The 20,496-nt window shown below is 45.2% G+C and overlaps 1 protein-coding gene and 1 long non-coding RNA gene across 4 annotated transcripts in view; both read left to right on the forward strand.

Moving 5' to 3' along the window:
* The window catches only part of LOC128337115 (uncharacterized), a 127,688-nt gene that overhangs the window by 1,155 nt on the left and 106,037 nt on the right, over positions 1-20,496 (forward strand). The gene's annotated exons all lie outside the window — the stretch shown is intronic.
* TUFT1 (tuftelin 1) overlaps positions 12,799-20,496 on the forward strand; it is a 53,367-nt gene continuing 45,669 nt past the window's right edge. Inside the window, exon 1 of one of the 3 annotated variants that reach the window (XM_053277729.1) lies at positions 12,799-13,147. In XM_053277729.1, coding sequence (XP_053133704.1) covers positions 13,031-13,147 — 117 coding nt within the window. In that variant the 5' untranslated portion in view covers positions 12,799-13,030. Of the gene's footprint in view, positions 13,148-18,521; positions 18,717-20,496 lie in introns of those variants that run through there. The other 2 variants (XM_053277728.1, XM_053277730.1) reach the window with 2 other exon arrangements.

Consider the following 20,496-nt stretch of genomic DNA (forward strand, 5'->3'; position numbering starts at 1 on the left):
CCACTTGTCTGGAGGGTTGCTAACCCCTCAGAGCCGCCCTTGTGTTTTTCTCTCTATTAAAGATTATTTCATCCTTTAAATCAGGGTTTCTTAACTTTGGGTCCCCAGATTTTTATTGTTGCATTATTTATTATTTACATTTTATATCCCACTCTTCCTCCAAGGAGCCCAGAGCAGTGTACTACATACTTAACTTTCTCCTCACAACAACCCTGTGACGTAGGTGAGGCTGAGAGAGAAGTGACTGGCCCAGAGTCACCCAGCAAGTCTCCTGGCTGAAGGGGGATTGGAACTCAGGTCTCCCTGGTCCTAGTCCGGCACTCTAACCACTACACTACACTGGCTCACATTATGCTGGACTACATCTCCCATCATCACCAGTCTCAAAGGCCACAGCTGGGGGTGATGGGAGTTGTAGTCCAACAACGTCTGGGGACCCAAGATTAAGAAATCCTGCTTTCAATGATGAAGCGGCAAATTCTCTACAGCGGAGAAATCTCCACAAATCTTTTTCCTTCCCCCCCCCGCCACCTTCCCTTTTACAAATTGGGCAGGTGTTGGCCACTTTATAGCTAATGCATTTTTGTTTTGTTTTTAATGTGATAGCTTGTCGCGGTTTCTTAGGCAAATACCTTAACAGGCCACAAGTTACATATTAAACCTCCCCCCGGATTTTGTCTCTGTGTGCTCTCTTGGTGTAGCAGACTTTATAGCCAGAAGCTCGCAGAGATAAAAAGTGACTGGAGCAATAAAACTCTTCTCTGTCTAGAAACAGGTAGATGTCAGAGAGCTGCTAATTCTGACTGGAGCAATTCCTGGAGATTTTCCCTCCCTCCAATATTTTGCACAACTGAAAGCCACAGAGACCTCCAGATGTGATTTCAACAGCCCCCTGGAAATGGATGCCCGCCAATGCCAACCCAATATGGCTACCCCATGTTGTATTGGCACAGTACCTATTTCATTTGAAAAATCTGATTTTACCATTAATTTCTCAGTTATGTATTTATTCATCTTTGTGGCCTCTAGACACTTCCATACTGGGAACTGTGTGACGACAGCCATAGGACCGTCTACAATTCTGTAAGTTATTGTGTTCATTTATTTATTTATTTATTTAATGTATAAACTGCACCATCCAAAGGCTCTGGGTGATGTACAACACATGAGTAATGAGTGTGGGGTGATTTCTTCTCGTCCCTCAGTGAATGCTTTTACCTTTTACTTCTCACACACTGAAGGGAAGTGGGGGAAATACACTGCCTTCCTCACTGTGGAAATAGAATTATTTTGTTCAAAAGAAGCAATGAAATCTGATTTCCCTTTGGTTTGATTGGTTGGTTGGTTGCTTGGTTGGTTGGTTAAGTGCCATCAAGTCGATGTCAACTCTTAGCGACCACATAGATAGATTCTCTCCAGGATGATAATCTGTCTTCAGCTTGGCCTTCAAGGTCTCTCAGTGGTGCATTCATTGTTGTCGTCATTGAGTCCATCCACCTTGCTGCTGGTTGTCCTCTTCTTAGGAACACAGGGAGCTGCCATATACAGAGTCAGACCATTGGTTTATCTAGCTCAGTATTGTCTTCCCAGACTGGCAGCGGCTTCTCCAAGGTTGCAGGCAGGAGTCTCTCTCAGCCCTATCTGGAGATGCTGCCAGGGAGGGGACTTGGAACCTTCTGCTCTTTCCAGAGTGGCTCTATCCCCTGAAGGGAATCTCTTCCAGTGCTCACACTTCTAGTCTCCCATTCATATGCAACCAGAGCAGAGCCTGCTTAGCTAGGGGGACAAGTCATGCTTGCTACCACAAGACCAGCTTCTCTTCTCTCTTTCCTTCTTCTCTTTCCTCTTCTCTTCTTCTCTTCCCTTCATCTTTTCCCAGCATGATGGACTTCTTAAGGGAGCTGGGTCTTCACATCATGTGTCCGAAGTTTGAGAGTTTGAGCCTGGTCATTTGGGCCTCGAGTGAAAATTCTGGATTGATTTGTTCTATGATCCATTTTTACATAAATATAAAAGGGGAACGGGCATTAGTCGTGTTTTCATAGGATACTTGCTGCATGCCAGTGTCTTCCTTTCTGTCTTAAAATGACTCTAACAGTCTTGGTTAGTTTTAAATTGGAATGGAATCCTTATTTCAGTCCAGACAAAAATACAACACAATTGTTAAGCCGTAACCTCCAGCAATCTTGATTCTGCCAGTACTTTCTTACAAAACCCACTTACAATATAACAATATATAGTACCCTCGACACTCATGATGTTACCAATGGCTTCCTTACACAGCTTGCAATGCAACACAACTTTGCCACCTTGGTGGAAACATTACTATCACTCTCAGACAAAAGGAGAGACACATAAAAATCTAGACAGAATAGGTGACAAAAGTACTAGCCGGATATCTCTACTGAACAAACAGTGGAGCAACTTATGATCAATCGTCTGAACTGCTCCTGACTTGTTTGGCTTACAGCCGTAAATAAAATGATTATGATTATGATTATAACTGCTCCTGACTGACACAGGCACCATAGAGCAGTTGGGCTAATATTTTCCCTTTGAAGACCTGAATTGCAGCGGGGATGTAACCACCTCCATTACTGGGGGAAAAAATCTATTTAAATTGTTTTAAATGTTAAAAACCCACAGCCTCTCATATGCACTTCCCCAATACTTTGTGATCAGCCACTAAGGCCTTGCTTCCACCTTTTTATTTATTTATTTTAATATCTTTTTGAGAAACTATATTTGTATGTGGAGATTTCTTGGTGATGACATTGTGGTTATAGAACAGATTATAGTCTGCCCCACCACTGGCGGAATTCTTGCTCAGAAAGCTCTCTGTAATTTGTCTTAATTTCCCCATGGAGAAGGGACAATTGTGAACAGTTCTAGAAGAGAGTTTCCAGTCCTCCTGGGCAGAAGAAATAATTGGCTAGAGTGGCCTTTTCATCCTGCCTCACTTGGTGCAAGGGATTATGGGACAGAATGCCTAGAAACCTACCAAATATGAATGCTTGAGGTGGAACATTTTCTTCTCTCCTAAATGTTTGAATTTACATTCCTTGTGGGATGTCCTTGGTTCTGTGTGCATATTATAAATAGATATAAAACAATATGTATTTAATTAAATATTGTTTTAATAGTTTTAACATTGTTTTAAAATATTCTTTTAAAATTGTAAATTGTAATGTTTTAATGGTTTTTGTTGTCATCTGTTTGGTTTTAACTAATGAGGTTTTAACTGGTTTGTTGTCATTTCTTTTGTTTTAACTTTAACTTTTTCCGTTGTCATTTATTTTGCTTTGCGTAAACTGCCCAGAGACGTAAGTTTTAGGTGGTATGAAAATACGTCAAATAAATAAATAATATGTTCTGGTTTGGGGCTTTTAATCCCTATTTAGTACCGATGCACACACGTAAAACAGACTTGTTGTATGCAAGCATTCATGTCCTGCAATATAAAATGACCATGCACTCTCCCTTCTCTCATTGCTAAGATGTGCAGTACCACAGAACACTGTTCAGAAAAATGTACTAATCTCCAGCACAAGCTTTTCTCGTGTATTTCAGCTTCATAAGTGACTCATGGAAAGATGACAGATTGAAATACAGTGGACTGAAAAAATATAGCTTGAGAGAGAGCGAGAGAGAGCGAGAGCGAGAGCGAGAGCGAGAGCGCGTGATGTAGTGGTTAGAGTGCTGGACTAGGACCGGGGAGACCTGAGTTCAAATCCCCATTCAGCCATGATACTAGCTGGGTGACTCTGGGCCAGTCACTTCCCTCTCAGCCTAACCTACTTCACAGGGTTGTTGTGAAAGAGAAATTCAAGTATGTAGTACACCACTCTCGGCTCCTTGGAGGAAGAGCAGGATATAAATGTAATAATAATAATAATAATAATAATAATAGTTGCTTCATAATTCGGGATAGTCTGGACTTTCTGTCTCGAAAAGTACCCAAGAATACCGCCAAAAAAGTTTGTCGAAAGGTATCATTCCCGATGCTTTTCTACTGGGAGATTTCCCGGCAGATCAATTTCCCCAAGGTTTACAATTTTTCTGGTAGTCTGGGTGAGGTCTGGAGCCTACCTGTGAAAATGGCATGGTTCTATCTTTTATGGTTTGATCTGGCAGTTTGACGACAGTGAGTTAGTGAGGCCCAAGCAGCTTTAGAGATATATAGATAGAAGTGGCATAGGAATGAAAATAAATTTATATCAATAGCATTGGGTCTTTTAACAGAAAGGTGATGCATTGTGATGCTAGGGTAGTGGCCGTGGAAAGAAAGGCAAGAAAGGATGTTCCTAGGCTCTTGTCCTCAGCTCCTGAAAAGACCAACAGCCTGAGACATTTTATTAATCTTCTGTCATTTTATTCTTTTAATATTGTAAACCGCTCTGGGTGCCTCTGTTAAGGCAGAAAGGCGGTATAAAAATGTAGCAAATAAATAATTGATTAAGTAAGGAGGAGGCTTTTTAATGCTCCATTATTATTTTGTTATATCTGGTAGGTTCTTTAGCTTCTTTAGCCTTTGATAATTTTCAGTTTTAATTTGAACCTAATAATTGTGGTTTTTAATCTGGCTTTTTTCTCTTTTAATTTAGTTAATTTTATTACTTTTATTTTATCTTGTGTCTGTCTTATTGTTGTGAGCCGCCCCGAGCAGTCGTGCACTGGAGGGGCGGGGTAGAAATATTTCAAATAAATAAATAATAAGTAAGTAAGTAAGATCACCGGTTGAATTTCTGCCCATCAGGCAAGTGCCAGAAGGCATAAGGTCTGCAGGCCACATTTTTAAAAGCGGCTTCCGTTTCAGGCAACCTTTTCTCTGGTGTTTCCTGCTGTGCCAACTTTCCAAGGCAGTTTTGTGGAGTCAAATCCACCTAGCGCCAGGTTACACCTGGCTGCTTGATGTCATCACATTGCTGGTTGCTAAGTGACACTCAAAATCCCGAGAAACCGGGGAACTGTGTTTATTAATAGCACCCGGGGCTGGTGCTTGACTGTTGCTCCTGCAGAGCCAGCTCAGCACTGCTCAGTCTGGTTCCCACAGCATCCTAGATCCTTCTGAAACACCACCCAGTCTGGGTATCCTTTAGGGGCACCTTGAAAGCCATTTTTCACCTCAGAAGCATTTGACTGCTCTCGGAGTGCTTCTTCACAGTCATCTTACACTGATGGCGTTGTGCTAGGCACCGTCCGTAAAAGACAGTGAGGTCATTCACACAATTAAAATGTGTGTTCTACCTGGGTTTGGATGAATTGTGTGTGCTCCCAATTCTTGGTTGTGTGGAAGCAAGGTAGGAGGAAAACCTGGGTAGAGGCGATTGGGTGGAAGCAAGGTAGGAGGAAAAGCTACCCAGGTTTTCCTCCTACCTTGCTTCCACCCAATCAGTTCTACCCAGGCTTCCCTCTTACCTTGCTTCCACACAACCACTTCTACCCAGGTTTTCCCTCCTACCTTGCTTCCACACAACCACTTCTACCCAGGTTTTCCTTTCTACCTTCTACCTTGCTTCCACACAACCACTTCTACCCAGGTTTTCCCTCCTACCTTGCTTGCTTCCACACAACCACTTCTACCCAGGTTTTCCTTTCTACCTCCTACCTTGCTTCCACACAACCACTTCTACCCAGGTTTTCCTTTCTACCTTCTACCTTGCTTCCACACAACCACTTCTACCCAGGCTTTCCCTCCTACCTTGCTTGCTTCCACACAACCACTTCTGCCCAGGTTTTCCTTTCTACCTTGCTTCCACACAACCACTTCTACCCAGGTGTTCCCTCCTACCTTGCTTCCGCATAACCACTTCTACCCAGGTTTTCCTTTCTACCTCCTAACTTGCTTCCACACAACCACTTCTACCCAGGTTTTCCTTTCTACCTTCTACCTTGCTACCACACAACCACTTCTACCCAGGTTTTCCTTTCTACCTTCTACCTTGCTTCCACACAACCACTTCTACCCAGGTTTTCCTTCCTACCTTGCTTGCTTCCACACAACCACTTCTACCCAGGTTTTCCTTTCTACCTCCTACCTTGCTTCCACACAACCACTTCTGCCCAGGTTTTCCTTTCTACCTTGCTTGATTCCACACAACCACTTCTACCCAGGTTTTCCTTTCTACCTTCTACCTTGCTTCCACACAACCACTTCTACCCAGGTTTTCCCTCCTACCTTGCTTGCTTCCACACAACCACTTCTACCCAGGGTTTCCTTTCTACCTCCTACCTTGCTTCCACACAACCACTTCTACCCAGGGTTTCCTTTCTACCTCCTACCTTGCTTCCACACAACCACTTCTACCCAGGTTTTCCTTTCTACCTTCTACCTTGCTTCCACACAACCACTTCTACCCAGGTTTTTCCTCCTACCTTGCTTGCTTCCACACAACCACTTCTGCCCAGGTTTTCCTTTCTACCTTGCTTCCACACAACCACTTCTACCCAGGTGTTCCCTCCTACCTTGCTTCCGCATAACCACTTCTACCCAGGTTTTCCTTTCTACCTCCTAACTTGCTTCCACACAACCACTGCTGCCCAGGTTTTCCTTTCTACCTTGCTTCCACACAACCACTTCTACCCAGGTGTTCCCTCCTACCTTGCTTCCGCATAACCACTTCTACCCAGGTTTTCCTTTCTACCTCCTAACTTGCTTCCACACAACCACTTCTACCCAGGTTTTCCTTTCTACCTTCTACCTTGCTACCACACAACCACTTCTACCCAGGTTTTCCTTTCTACCTTCTACCTTGCTTCCACACAACCACTTCTACCCAGGTTTTCCTTCCTACCTTGCTTGCTTCCACACAACCACTTCTACCCAGGTTTTCCTTTCTACCTCCTACCTTGCTTCCACACAACCACTTCTGCCCAGGTTTTCCTTTCTACCTTGCTTGCTTCCACACAACCACTTCTACCCAGGTTTTCCTTTCTACCTTCTACCTTGCTTCCACACAACCACTTCTACCCAGGTTTTCCCTCCTACCTTGCTTGCTTCCACACAACCACTTCTACCCAGGGTTTCCTTTCTACCTCCTACCTTGCTTCCACACAACCACTTCTACCCAGGTTTTCCTTTCTACCTCCTACCTTGCTTCCACACAACCACTTCTACCCAGGTGTTCCTTTCTACCTTCTACCTTGCTTCCACACAACCACTTCTACCCAGGTTTTTCCTCCTACCTTGCTTGCTTCCACACAACCACTTCTGCCCAGGTTTTCCTTTCTACCTTGCTTCCACACAACCACTTCTACCCAGGTGTTCCCTCCTACCTTGCTTCCGCATAACCACTTCTACCCAGGTTTTCCTTTCTACCTCCTAACTTGCTTCCACACAACCACTTCTACCCAGGTTTTCCTTTCTACCTTCTACCTTGCTTCCACACAACCACTTCTACCCAGGTTTTCCTTTCTACCTTCTACCTTGCTTCCACACAACCACTTCTACCCAGGTTTTCCTTCCTACCTTGCTTGCTTCCACACAACCACTTCTACCCAGGTTTTCCTTTCTACCTCCTACCTTGCTTCGACACAACCACTTCTACCCAGGTGTTCCCTCCTACCTTGCTTCCGCATAACCACTTCTACCCAGGTTTTCCTTTCTACCTTCTACCTTGCTTCCACACAACCACTTCTACCCAGGTTTTCCTTTCTACCTTCTACCTTGCTTCCACACAACCACTTCTACCCAGGTTTTCCTTTCTACCTTCTACCTTGCTTCCACACAACCACTTCTACCCAGGTTTTCCTTCCTACCTTGCTTGCTTCCACACAACCACTTCTACCCAGGTTTTCCTTTCTACCTCCTACCTTGCTTCCACACAACCACTTCTACACAGGTTTTCCCTCCTACCTTGCTTGCTTCCACACAACCACTTCTGCCCAGGTTTTCCTTTCTACCTTGCTTCCACACAACCACTTCTACCCAGGTGTTCCCTCCTACCTTGCTTCCGCATAACCACTTCTACCCAGGTTTTCCTTTCTACCTCCTAACTTGCTTCCACACAACCACTTCTACCCAGGTTTTCCTTTCTACCTTCTACCTTGCTTCCACACAACCACTTCTACCCAGGTTTTCCTTTCTACCTTGCTTCCACACAACCACTTCTACCCAGGTGTTCCCTCCTACCTTGCTTCCGCACAACCACTTCTACCCAGGTTTTCCTTTCTCCCTCCTACCTTGCTTCCGCACAACCACTTCTACCCAGGTTTTCCTTTCTACCTCCTAACTTGCTTCCACACAACCACTGCTGCCCAGGTTTTCCTTTCTACCTTGCTTCCACACAACCACTTCTACCCAGGTGTTCCCTCCTACCTTGCTTCCGCATAACCACTTCTACCCAGGTTTTCCTTTCTACCTCCTAACTTGCTTCCACACAACCACTTCTACCCAGGTTTTCCTTTCTACCTTCTACCTTGCTACCACACAACCACTTCTACCCAGGTTTTCCTTTCTACCTTCTACCTTGCTTCCACACAACCACTTCTACCCAGGTTTTCCTTCCTACCTTGCTTGCTTCCACACAACCACTTCTACCCAGGTTTTCCTTTCTACCTCCTACCTTGCTTCCACACAACCACTTCTGCCCAGGTTTTCCTTTCTACCTTGCTTGCTTCCACACAACCACTTCTACCCAGGTTTTCCTTTCTACCTTCTACCTTGCTTCCACACAACCACTTCTACCCAGGTTTTCCCTCCTACCTTGCTTGCTTCCACACAACCACTTCTACCCAGGGTTTCCTTTCTACCTCCTACCTTGCTTCCACACAACCACTTCTACCCAGGTTTTCCTTTCTACCTCCTACCTTGCTTCCACACAACCACTTCTACCCAGGTTTTCCTTTCTACCTTCTACCTTGCTTCCACACAACCACTTCTACCCAGGTTTTTCCTCCTACCTTGCTTGCTTCCACACAACCACTTCTGCCCAGGTTTTCCTTTCTACCTTGCTTCCACACAACCACTTCTACCCAGGTGTTCCCTCCTACCTTGCTTCCGCATAACCACTTCTACCCAGGTTTTCCTTTCTACCTCCTAACTTGCTTCCACACAACCACTTCTACCCAGGTTTTCCTTTCTACCTTCTACCTTGCTTCCACACAACCACTTCTACCCAGGTTTTCCTTTCTACCTTCTACCTTGCTTCCACACAACCACTTCTACCCAGGTTTTCCTTCCTACCTTGCTTGCTTCCACACAACCACTTCTACCCAGGTTTTCCTTTCTACCTCCTACCTTGCTTCGACACAACCACTTCTACCCAGGTGTTCCCTCCTACCTTGCTTCCGCATAACCACTTCTACCCAGGTTTTCCTTTCTACCTTCTACCTTGCTTCCACACAACCACTTCTACCCAGGTTTTCCTTTCTACCTTCTACCTTGCTTCCACACAACCACTTCTACCCAGGTTTTCCTTTCTACCTTCTACCTTGCTTCCACACAACCACTTCTACCCAGGTTTTCCTTCCTACCTTGCTTGCTTCCACACAACCACTTCTACCCAGGTTTTCCTTTCTACCTCCTACCTTGCTTCCACACAACCACTTCTACACAGGTTTTCCCTCCTACCTTGCTTGCTTCCACACAACCACTTCTGCCCAGGTTTTCCTTTCTACCTTGCTTCCACACAACCACTTCTACCCAGGTGTTCCCTCCTACCTTGCTTCCGCATAACCACTTCTACCCAGGTTTTCCTTTCTACCTCCTAACTTGCTTCCACACAACCACTTCTACCCAGGTTTTCCTTTCTACCTTCTACCTTGCTTCCACACAACCACTTCTACCCAGGTTTTCCTTTCTACCTTGCTTCCACACAACCACTTCTACCCAGGTGTTCCCTCCTACCTTGCTTCCGCACAACCACTTCTACCCAGGTGTTCCCTCCTACCTTGCTTCCGCACAACCACTTCTACCCAGGTTTTCCTTTCTACCTTCTACCTTGCTTCCACACAACCACTTCTACCCAGGTTATCCCTCCTACCTTGCTTGCTTCCACACAACCACTTCTACCCAGGTTTTCCTTTCTACCTTGCTTCCACACAACCACTTCTATCCAGGTTTTCCCTCCTACCTTGCTTCCGCACAACCACTTCTACCCAGGTTTTCCTTTCTTCCTCCTACCTTGCTTCCACACAACCACTTCTACCCAGGTTTTCCCTCCTACCTTGCTTCCACACAACCACTTCTACTCTGGTTTTCCTCCTACCTTGCTTCTGCACAACTGCAGATTGGGAACACACACAGCTCCCAAACCTGGGTAGAACACAGTTTTTGATTATGTGAATGACCTCCCGGTCTCACATTGATTCAGTTGTGCTGTGGGGGCTGCACAAAGCCAGAAGCGATACCGTCCTGCCCAGCTTTAGCTACCAGTCTGAACTCCAGAACTTGGTATTGTTGCAAAGTCTTTGCTTTGGTGGGAAAATAAGAATGACCAGAGTGTGCCTCTGTAGACATGCACAGATGAATTACTCCCTACTGAGATTGTTTTTATTGTATAAAAGGTAAGCATCAAATTACAAAATATACAGCTCAAAAACATGTCTGAAACCCAGTCCACCACCTCATTTTCTGCTCATTACTAAACACAATGCAGAAATAAACAATAAGTCAGTTTTTCTCACAGTCTCAAGACAAATACATGGTTTCTCTCATGTCAGTTCTCCTTCCCAAAACTGTAATTACAGTTTATTGCTGTCTTCTGTGCCGTTCATAGCCGTGCAAGAGGCAGAAATTCAAGAAGTGAAGCTTGGCATTTGAGTGGTTTGGAGCAGAATATCCTCAGGGCCACTGCCTAACCTCTGCCACTGACTCACTGTACATCCTTGGTCATGGCACCTGGTGCTTCAATTTCCCATGTGTTAAAAAAACAAATAGAGGTATTAGTCATACTTTTTGGGATTCCTTCCCATAGGATTCTTGTGACCTTCTGAGTGGTGCATCAAAGGCTTAAGGGAGAAAATCTGTTGCTGATCTTGGTTGCTTGCATCCCTCTGGGCTATGGAGATGCTTCCAGTGGTGTGAAACTCTGTTGTCCTCCTGACTATCAGTTGGGTGTGTCTTTTCCTTCCCTTCATTGCTTCTTGGCTGTCTTGTTTGATCAAGGGTTGTTTGTCCAAGCCAGGCTTTGAAGAACCAGGTCTTTGGAAGAAGCTCTGTCATGCATAACCTGAGAGTGACCCTGTTATGCTGTGTATCTGGAGATTTCCTTATAAGGTTGCCAACTGATCGGGGGGAGGGGGTGGACCCCTGGCTTTCTCTGAAGCATTTAGTAGCAGCACGGTTTCTACAGAAACCAGAAAGCTTTTCACAACATCGAGTTGGCAGTGGACACAGCTGCTTTTAAAGGCATAGATGCAATAACTGGTTGAGAAGTTGGCAACCTTACTCCCTGTCAGTGCTTAATTTCTCAAGTGAGGTGCTGGGATTGAAGGCTCAAGTTGTAGTCCCCCACCCACCCACGCACAAATGTGAAGCTTCCTTCTTCCAAACTTCAGAGGCAATTGTACATTTTGCTGTAGCATTTTCCTAGAAGACCTCCAAGGTCCACTTCCAACTCTAACATTTTGTAACTGAACACTTATAACATGCTTAGAAGGACCTCTCTTCTTTACCTTCTCCCATAGTACTAGAACTTGAAGTCATCCCATTAAACTGATCGATAGATTCAGAACACAGAGTCCTTATTTGCACTGTGCATCAACATATGGAACTCACTGTCACAAGATATGATGATGGTTGCTGGTCTAGACAGCTTGAAAAGGTTGTTGTTATTATTATTACTATTATTACATTTATATCCCACTCTTCCTCCAAGGAGCCCAGAGCAGTGTACTACATACTTGAGTTCTCCTCACAACAACCCTGTGAGGTAGGTTAGGCTGAGAGAGGAGTGACTGGCCCAGAGTCACCCAGCAAGTCTCATGGCTGAATGGGGATTGGAACTCGGGTCTCCCCGGTCCTAGTCCAGCCCTCTAACCACTACACCACGCTGGCTGTTTTGGATCCACGCTGGATCTTTTGGATCTGATTAGTCAAATTCACAGAGGAGGAGAAGTCTGCCAATGGCTGCATTAAACCTCCATGTTCAGAGGGAGTATGAAAGCAATCCCTGAGGGTGGACAACTCTTTTCAAGCCTTGAAACAACAGATATTTATATACCACTTTCCAACACAAGTTTCCAAAGTGGTTTACATAGAGAAATGATAAATAAGATAGATGATGAAATCTGGAGCCAGAGTGGTGTAGTGGTTAGAGTGCTGGACTAGGACCGGGGAGACCCGAGTTCAAATCCCCATTCAGCCATGAAACTAGCTGGCTGACTCTGGGCCAGTCACTTCTCTCTCAGCCTCACCTACCTCACAGGGTTGTTGTGAAAGAGAAACTCAAGTATGTAGTACACCGCTCTGGGCTCCTTGGAGGAAGAGCGGGATATAAATGTAATAATAATAATAATCCCAGTCCCCAAAGGGTTCACAATCTAAAAATAAACATAAGATAGACACCAGCAACAGCCACTGGAAGGATGCTTTGCTGGGGATGGATAAGGCCATCCCCCTGCTCAATAAAGAGAATCACCACGTTAAAAGGTGCCTCTTTGCCAAGTTAGCAGGGGTTATTGCTGAAGTGACTATCGATATTGCTGAACTACAAATCCCAGCATCCCCAGTCACAATAAATGGTAGCTGGGGGTGATGGGCGTTGTAGTCCAGCAACATCTGGTGTACTCCAGGTTGGGAGCCCTTTCTATAGGGAAACAGAAGAGAGAGGCAAGCATCCCCCCAGCACCTGCAGGATGAAGCCTGTTTAGTTCATGGGAGAACTGAAGGAGGAGGTTGCTCCTGTTCGGCTGGCCTTCCCTCCCCAGCAAACCTCCACCACTGGATCCCGATGAGCTAACTTCCCAGGAATGTAGCAATTACAGCCTTCTCAGGTGGAGAGGCGGCTGCCCGCCAAAGGCACGCCTTATTTGCTGGTAGAGCGAGGAAGAGAAGGTATTGTTGGATACACCTCCTAGAAGAGGAGCGATGGCCTACCAAAGCCATCGGAGGCTCTCCATGCCTGCCCAGGTTGGAGCAGGCGGGATGTCTCCAGATCTTAACTTCTGGGGAAAAGAGGAAGCGAAGAGGATCTTCTGCTCCCAGGTAAATCCGCAAATGCCCAGAAGATTAACGCCCTATTTACCTGCATTCAAGCCTAGGTTCCCCCCCACCAAGTTTGTTGATGTTAGAAATCGTGGGGTTGTCTTGAATTCAGAGACTTTTCCCTTTGGGATCAATACAGGTACCGTGCAACCTGTACTGAACCGGTATTTTTAAAGGAGGTCATCTTAGATTCAGAGTCACCTGCTACTCAGGTAAATAGGCTAGATCGGGTGTTATAGCGGCCAGATTATTTCTAATAAGGGGCAGCAATGGGAAAAATTCCTCTTTCTTTGGGGTCAACATGGGTACCATGTGATTGGTATTGAATCAGTATTTTTAAAGGAGGTCATCTTAGATTCAGAGTCACCTGCTACTCAGGTAAATAGGCTAGATCGGGTGTTATAGCGGCCAGATAATCTCTAATAAGGGGCAGCAATGGGGCAAATTTGGTCTCCTCTGTAGTCTTTTCTCAGTAGCTTTTCTTAGGGGCAAAAGAAGGATAGATGAATCATATGCGTGGCCATGAGCAGACCCTCTCCGGAGGTCTTGATGGATAAGGCCTTCCAAAAATATTAGTTTCTGACTGGGGCTCCACAGAGCTAGGAGTCAGAATGTCTCCATGAATAGGCAAAAAGCCCATCATGGCACGTTGGAGAGCAGAGGGAGGGGATAGAAATTGGCTTAATTAATTTTCCATATAGATCTCAGATGCAAAAAAGGTGCTGGCAGATGAAGCGGCAAAGGGACTTGTTGGAAGAGTCAGAAGAGATCCACAATAGCTAAATGGAGCCTCCACTGGCAGGGGCAGTCTAGTTCCTAGTATCAGTTGCTGAGGCAAAAAGGAGAAGGCCTGTCACTTCTAAGTATTTGTGTGTGAGTCTCCAGAGGTGATTTATTCTCAAAATGATTCTGTGGTGGTTGACGTGATGTATCATTTCATAAAATAAACATAGGAAGCTGCCATATACTGAGTCAGACCATCGGTCTATCTAGCTCAGTATTGTCTACACAGACTGGCAGCGGCTTCTCCAAGGTTGCAGGCAGGAGTCTCTCTCAGCCCTGTATTGGAGATGCTGCCAGGGAGGGAACTTGGAACCTTCTGCTCTTCCCAGACGCAGCTCCATCCCCTGAGGGGAATATCTTACAGGGCTCACAGATCAAGTCTCCCAAACTTGCTTAAAATAAATAAATAAATAGAAATCCAAGGCATTAAAAATCTGGGGTGTAAAAACCTTCCGCAGCTGCAAGGTAGAGATAAATTAATGTATGAGATGTTTATTTTAGGATTTAAAGCAAGATTTATTTTTTGGTTGGTTTTGGTTTTTTTGTATGTGTGTTGCAATGTTGGGTTATTGAGGCTGGAGGGACATCTCCCCTTCTGGGGCAGTTTTAGGATGTTTGGGTTATGATAACCCTTCCTTTGGAGGGTGAGAGATCTGCTTTGGAGGTTAATATCCACAGGGGGCTGTGAGAAATTATCACTATCAACTATGATAGTTAAATAGAACCTCCATGCCCAGTGGTGATCTACCTTTGTGTACCAGATACTAGAGAGCAACAAATGGAGAAGGTTGTTGTCCTCTTGCCCTGCCTCTGGGCTTCCCAGAGACATCAGTGGCCACCGCAGCAAACCAGATGCTAGTCCGAACCAGCAAGGCGCTTCTTATGGGTACTGAGATCCCTGTTATACTGCTTCTGAAAATGGAGGCTCTCTTCCTTCCTTTCATTATCCCTTGGCCATTTCTTTTTCATTAATTTCTCTTGTCTTTTCCCTAAGCCATCTTTGTCAGAGGTTGTTAACAAATGCCATACTGTGGTGATGAGTTCCACAGAACAGTTAGGCACAGTGGAAGGAATTACTTCCCCACGTGTTACTGCAGTAGCTATTTGGATAGGGAAAATACACGTTGGGGCACATAGTCAATAGGTCGAAAGGTGTGTGTATTTTCAAGTCCAAGGTACACACAGAGGGACCTCCCAATTTTATAATTCTGTGTGAGTATACTTAGTGTTCTGTCCCCACCTACACTAGACAGCTAGTATCAAGCTGTGGCTACTTTCCGAGATTCTGGTGTTTGGAAAGTCTGCTTTTAGAAATACCAAGTTTCTAGTTCTCATGATTGCGTGGGGAGGGAATGCCTTCCAAGTGACCCAGCAAAAGTTTCCCCCCGCCAAGAGTTGAGAAACAACAGAAAACCCTCACTCCTGTGTTGTTGTGTTTAGCTTTTTTAAAAAGCTCTTATGATGTTGGCAGGGTAGACCTGTAATTTGGCCTTGGTGGGAAAGGTGTGTCTGGCACGCAAGTGATAATTTTGATACAGGTGCCTTACGGAGGGAAGGGGAAACACAAACAGGTGCGTTCACATCAGGATCCATTAATCGAGTCCCAGGTTCTCTTCTCCCATGGGCTGGAGTTTTGCCTGATAGCTGTTTGATCGGTGATCAAAGGGCTACTGCACAATTTTACCATCATCTCACACTATGTGGGAGGAGGCAATGGTAAGCCCCTCCTGTATTCTACCAAAGACAACCACAGGGCTCTGTGGGCGCCCCGAGTCGAAATCGACTTGACGGCACACGCCACACCACAAGTAGAATCTCTAGCCGGTGGTCCTCTGAGGTAGGCTGCTTCTGTGCATGAAAGTTCTATATTTTAAAATTTGATTTTTGCATGTGTATCCCACTCTTCCTCCAAGGCGCCCCGAGCAGCGTACATGGGCTACGTTTATCCTCACAACAACTCTGCAAAGCAGTTAGGCTGTGAGAGATAAGCGACTGGCCCAGAGACACCCAATGAGTTTAATGGCTAAACGGGGATTCGAACTCTGATCTCCCTGGTCCTGGTCCAGAACTTTAACCATTACACCTTGCTGGCTCTGTTTGGTGTGGACAGCAGTGCATGAACGGGCAATCATGAGACCCTACAGAGACTAATGTGTATCACTCCAGGTTGCCCTTGTCCACAGTCTATTTGCTCTACTTCAGTCTTTCTATTAGCCAGAATTGCTGCACTGAACCTCCACATGCAGACTGTATGTCACAAAAGAACAGGTAGTGGTTGTTGACTCAGTTCCCTGCTTGTGGGCTTCGTGGACATGTGTAGTTGACCACAGTTAGAAAAAGGAGGCTTAGTAATTTGGTTGGTTCTAGCAGAAGCAGTCTTCTCATGTTGTTCAGCCTCACCTACTTCACAGGGTTGTTGTAAGGAGAAACCTAAGTAAGTAGTACATTGCTCTGGGCTCCTTGGAGGAAGAGCGGGATATAAATGTAAAAATAAATAAATAAATGATGTGAATGAAACCTCCAGTTGCAGATGCAGTCTACCTCAGAACCCAGGCTTGAAACAAGGAGGGCAGGGCCGTTGACTACCTGCAGTTTGATCTGATTCATGAGGATAATTCTTGGAGGTCTCTGTTATCCATGATAATTGCAGGAAGCCTCCAGGAACACAGGAACACAGACAGCTGCCATATACTGAGTCAGACCATTGGTCTATCTAGCTCACTATTGTCTTCCCAGACTGGCAGCTGCTTCTCCAAGGCAGGCAGGAATCTCTCTCAGCCCTCTCTTGGAGATGCTGCCGGGGAGGGAACGTGGAACCTAGATGCTCTTCCCAGAGCGGCTCCATCCCCTGAGGGGAAGATCTTACACTGCTCTCACATGAAGTCTCCCTTTCATATGCAACCAGTGTGGACCCTACTTAGCTAAGGGGACAAGTCATGCTTGCTACCACAAGACCAGCTCTCCTGTCCATGTTCAGAAGCAGTCCACCTCTGGGTACCAGATGTGCCTTCATGCCCTGCAGGTGAGCTTTCTGGAAGCATCTATCTCTGGTCCTCTGTGGGAAACAGTTGCTGCATTAGTGAGACCTTTTGATCTAACTGAGTAGAGCTCCTCTTATGTTATTTATTATCCACGTTAGGAATAGAACTTCCATGGTATGGGGCAGTATATCTCTGAGAAGCTGCTGTTAAGGCCATACATCAGGGGAGGGCTCTTTTTCTAGTGTGTAGGCTTCCTGGAGGGAATCTGGTCTCTCCCTGGCAGAAATAGGATGCTGGCTCAATGCACCTTTGGCCTCATCCAGTATGGCTGCCTTCTTTCCTTCCTTCATCGCATTTATAAACCGCCAAGGTTTATAAATCCAAGGTGGTGTACAGCAATTTAAAACAATAAAACACAATATAAATTTTAAAAAAATTGAAAACACATTTAACAAAAGGCCAGAGAAAACAGATGTGTCTTGAGCAATTATTTGAAGACAGCCAGAGATGGAGAAACCCTTATATTAGTATATTAAGTTTATTGTGAGTATATTAAGTCTATTGTGATCATAACATGTTGGTTATGTTTTGTTGTCGTCATAACATGGCATAGCATAACATAAAACATAGCATAAAAGAGAGCTCTTATATTGACAGGAAGCACATTCCAAAGCCTGGGGCAGCCACAGAGAAGGCCTGGTTCCGCATTGCCACCAAACAAGCCGGTGGTAGTTGTAGCCGGACCTCCCTACATGAATGATCTCAGTATGGCATGGTTCATGGCAGAGATGGCGCTCCCTTTAATACCCTGGACCCAAACTGTCAAGGGTTTGTATTCTGCACTTTGTATTTTGCTTGGAAACATATCAGTAGCCAGCGGCGCTCTTTGAAAATCTCTGTGTTATGGTCTCTTCAACTCACCCACCCTAGAGACCAATCTGGCTGCTGCATTTCTGCACCAGTTGTCGTTTCTGGACTATACGTGAGGCAGCCCCACGTAGAGCACATTACAGAAATCTATGACTTTATTAGCCATGGTTGGTAGGAATAGAGCCTCCATACACTGAGGCAGTCTACCTCGGAGTACCAAAACATTGGGGACAGAAAGCAGGGGAGGACTATTTCTTCCTGAGCTTACCCCCCTGGTGTGTGAGATGCATCTTGGGCCCGATCCCAAGCTGTGTTGTTTGGCCCATTAGCTTTAGGTGGCTTGACTCTTCTGTGGGAAAGAGGCTTTCTCTCTTAGTATTTGTAAGCAGCTTGAACAGGCAAGCATCGACCTCTTCGACTTTTGCAAAGGCTTTTTCCAAGCAGCAGCAACAACAACAATAACAACAATGTTTATTAGTTTTTTAATACCTTTTAAGCACACGTATTGACAGGACCAGCGAGCTCCCTGTGTGCAGCTCGCGCAACGAGACTGTGAAGGGGCGGAGCCTAACAAGGAGCTGGGCGGAGCCAGCCTGTCAAAGCAAGGTCGAGAGCAAAGGGCGGTGGGCACGGAAAGGAGAGAGGAGGAGAAAAGGGCCCGTGTGGCCGAAGAAGACCGCGGAAGGAGGGGTGGGCGTGGCGAACGTGCAGAGAACGGCGCTGATTGAGGCGAGCAGGGTCGGAGGGCGTGTCTTGGGGCGGGGCAGCGGCAGTGGGCGTGTCTGCTATATAAGAGTCGGGCGTGGCGGAGTCCGCCTCCAGTTGGAGCGGAGTCCGTGTTGCCTGGAGCAGGGCTGTAGGTAGATCCGGCTATGAATGGGGCGCGGAGTCTTTGCACGCTGTTGGATCTGCAGCCGCTGGAGGAAGACAGCTCGGTAAGCTTACGCCTTGTAAAGCAGAATCCTGCATTCATTTATCCTTAATGCTCTTCGCCTTATATCATGATTATTTAAGGATGCCTGCTCGTTTTTATTTTTAGGCTGGACACTACTAGGATAACGAGTGTAGAGGATCAAACTGGCTTTCTCAACATGTAACTTCTGGATTTTCAAAAACCCTTTTAAAAACCCTGTTGTTTACTTGTTAATCGACTTGTCAAGTTGTATCCTCCCCGTTAAAAAGAAAAACCCTTTAAAAAGGTTAAAAACAAAATTTTAACCCTCTTGAAATTTAAGCATAAAAGTAGAGATACAAGATGTTCATGACACAGCAGAATAGAACATTATCTGCCCGATGTTTAGATGCATTCATTGCTAAGTTAGCAAATTAATAATCTAGTAAACTAATGGATTTGATGAATTCATGAACTAGTTCCATTAAAAAGTTACTGAGTTAACAATTTAGTGAAAATGATAAAAGCAGCGAGTTAGCAGTTTAGTGAATTAATGAATTGGATCTGTCAAAACAAATTAGTCAACAAGTTATGCAAGGTTAGTACTAAAGAGATATAATAGAGGTGGCCCCCCACCCCCCCAAAAATATTGAGGTAAACAGTGCAGAGAACCTAATGATTAATTCCTCTAAAAAAAAGTAACTTGTACTTGTATCTCTAGTTTTATTTGCTCTATATCTTTATAAAACTTTTCAATTGCATTCTTTCATTTTGCAAAGTGCTGAAGCTTTTTCAAAATTGCTAAAAGTAGGACCACTAACTATGCAGCGTTAAAGGCAATATTTAAGGATGGCTTTGCATCTGTAGCATAAAAAAGGACCAGTGCCAGCCGCTTGTTTAAAAATGGAAATAAAAAAGCCTTGAGGAGACTTTAGTCAACCAAAAGCAATATAAGAAACACCCATTTTTCAAAGCAGATCAAGGTTGCAGTCCAAGACATGCTTATTTGTACTCTGTGCGACTTTCTGAGTAAGCCTGTGTGGGATTGCTCCATACGATAGTTACTCATAATTTCATGTGAGGCGCGGCCAACGCTCAGGTTTTTTTTGTGTTTTTTTGCATTTTATTTTTACCTGCTCAGGTAGGAACTAACGGGTGCCTCTGAGAACATGCAGACTGCCCATCAAGCAGGACTGCATGGAAATCCAGGGGGTAGCAGGCATGTGAGTCCATTCTGGCGAATAAGGCCCAGTCTCTCATGGCACCTTAGCAGATTTATTGTGGCCCTGCTTGGAGGTGATCAGGTGCAAACCTGAGAGTGCCATTGAACCCTGGGGACTTGCCTTGTGTCGTCAGTTGGACAGAAATGTTTGTGAACCACAAGAGGTTCTGCCACAGTAAACCTCTGAGACTTCCAGAAACTCTTTGACTTGGGGTCTTAAAGATCGAGGGGTTTATTGTTGTTTTTCCCTCCCTCTTCTTTCAAGAAGCTGTAAGGTGGTCACTGCAGAGAGCTAAAGCTGGCAGCAGAAAGACTTTGAGTGTGAAGCCTTCTAGCCAAAGTGGGTAGAAGAAGCCCTTAGCTCTCCCATTCTGCCCAGTCATTCCTAAATCAGATAGGGCTGCCAGCTCTGGCTGAGCTATTCTTGGAGATTTATTTCCCATATCTTTCATGATGGCGAACCATTAAATTCTCAGGGATTAATGGATTGCCTTCACGGCTGCTCCTGGAGGTGGATGCCGGATCCTTGAACCCTAAATTCAGAGAACGCAGGCTAAAGAGGTTATATTGCCGATATTAAAAGATGGCAGTAGGAGAAGAT

The sequence above is a fragment of the Hemicordylus capensis genome, chromosome 14, assembly GCF_027244095.1.
Source record: "Hemicordylus capensis ecotype Gifberg chromosome 14, rHemCap1.1.pri, whole genome shotgun sequence".
Classification (NCBI taxonomy): domain Eukaryota; kingdom Metazoa; phylum Chordata; class Lepidosauria; order Squamata; family Cordylidae; genus Hemicordylus; species Hemicordylus capensis.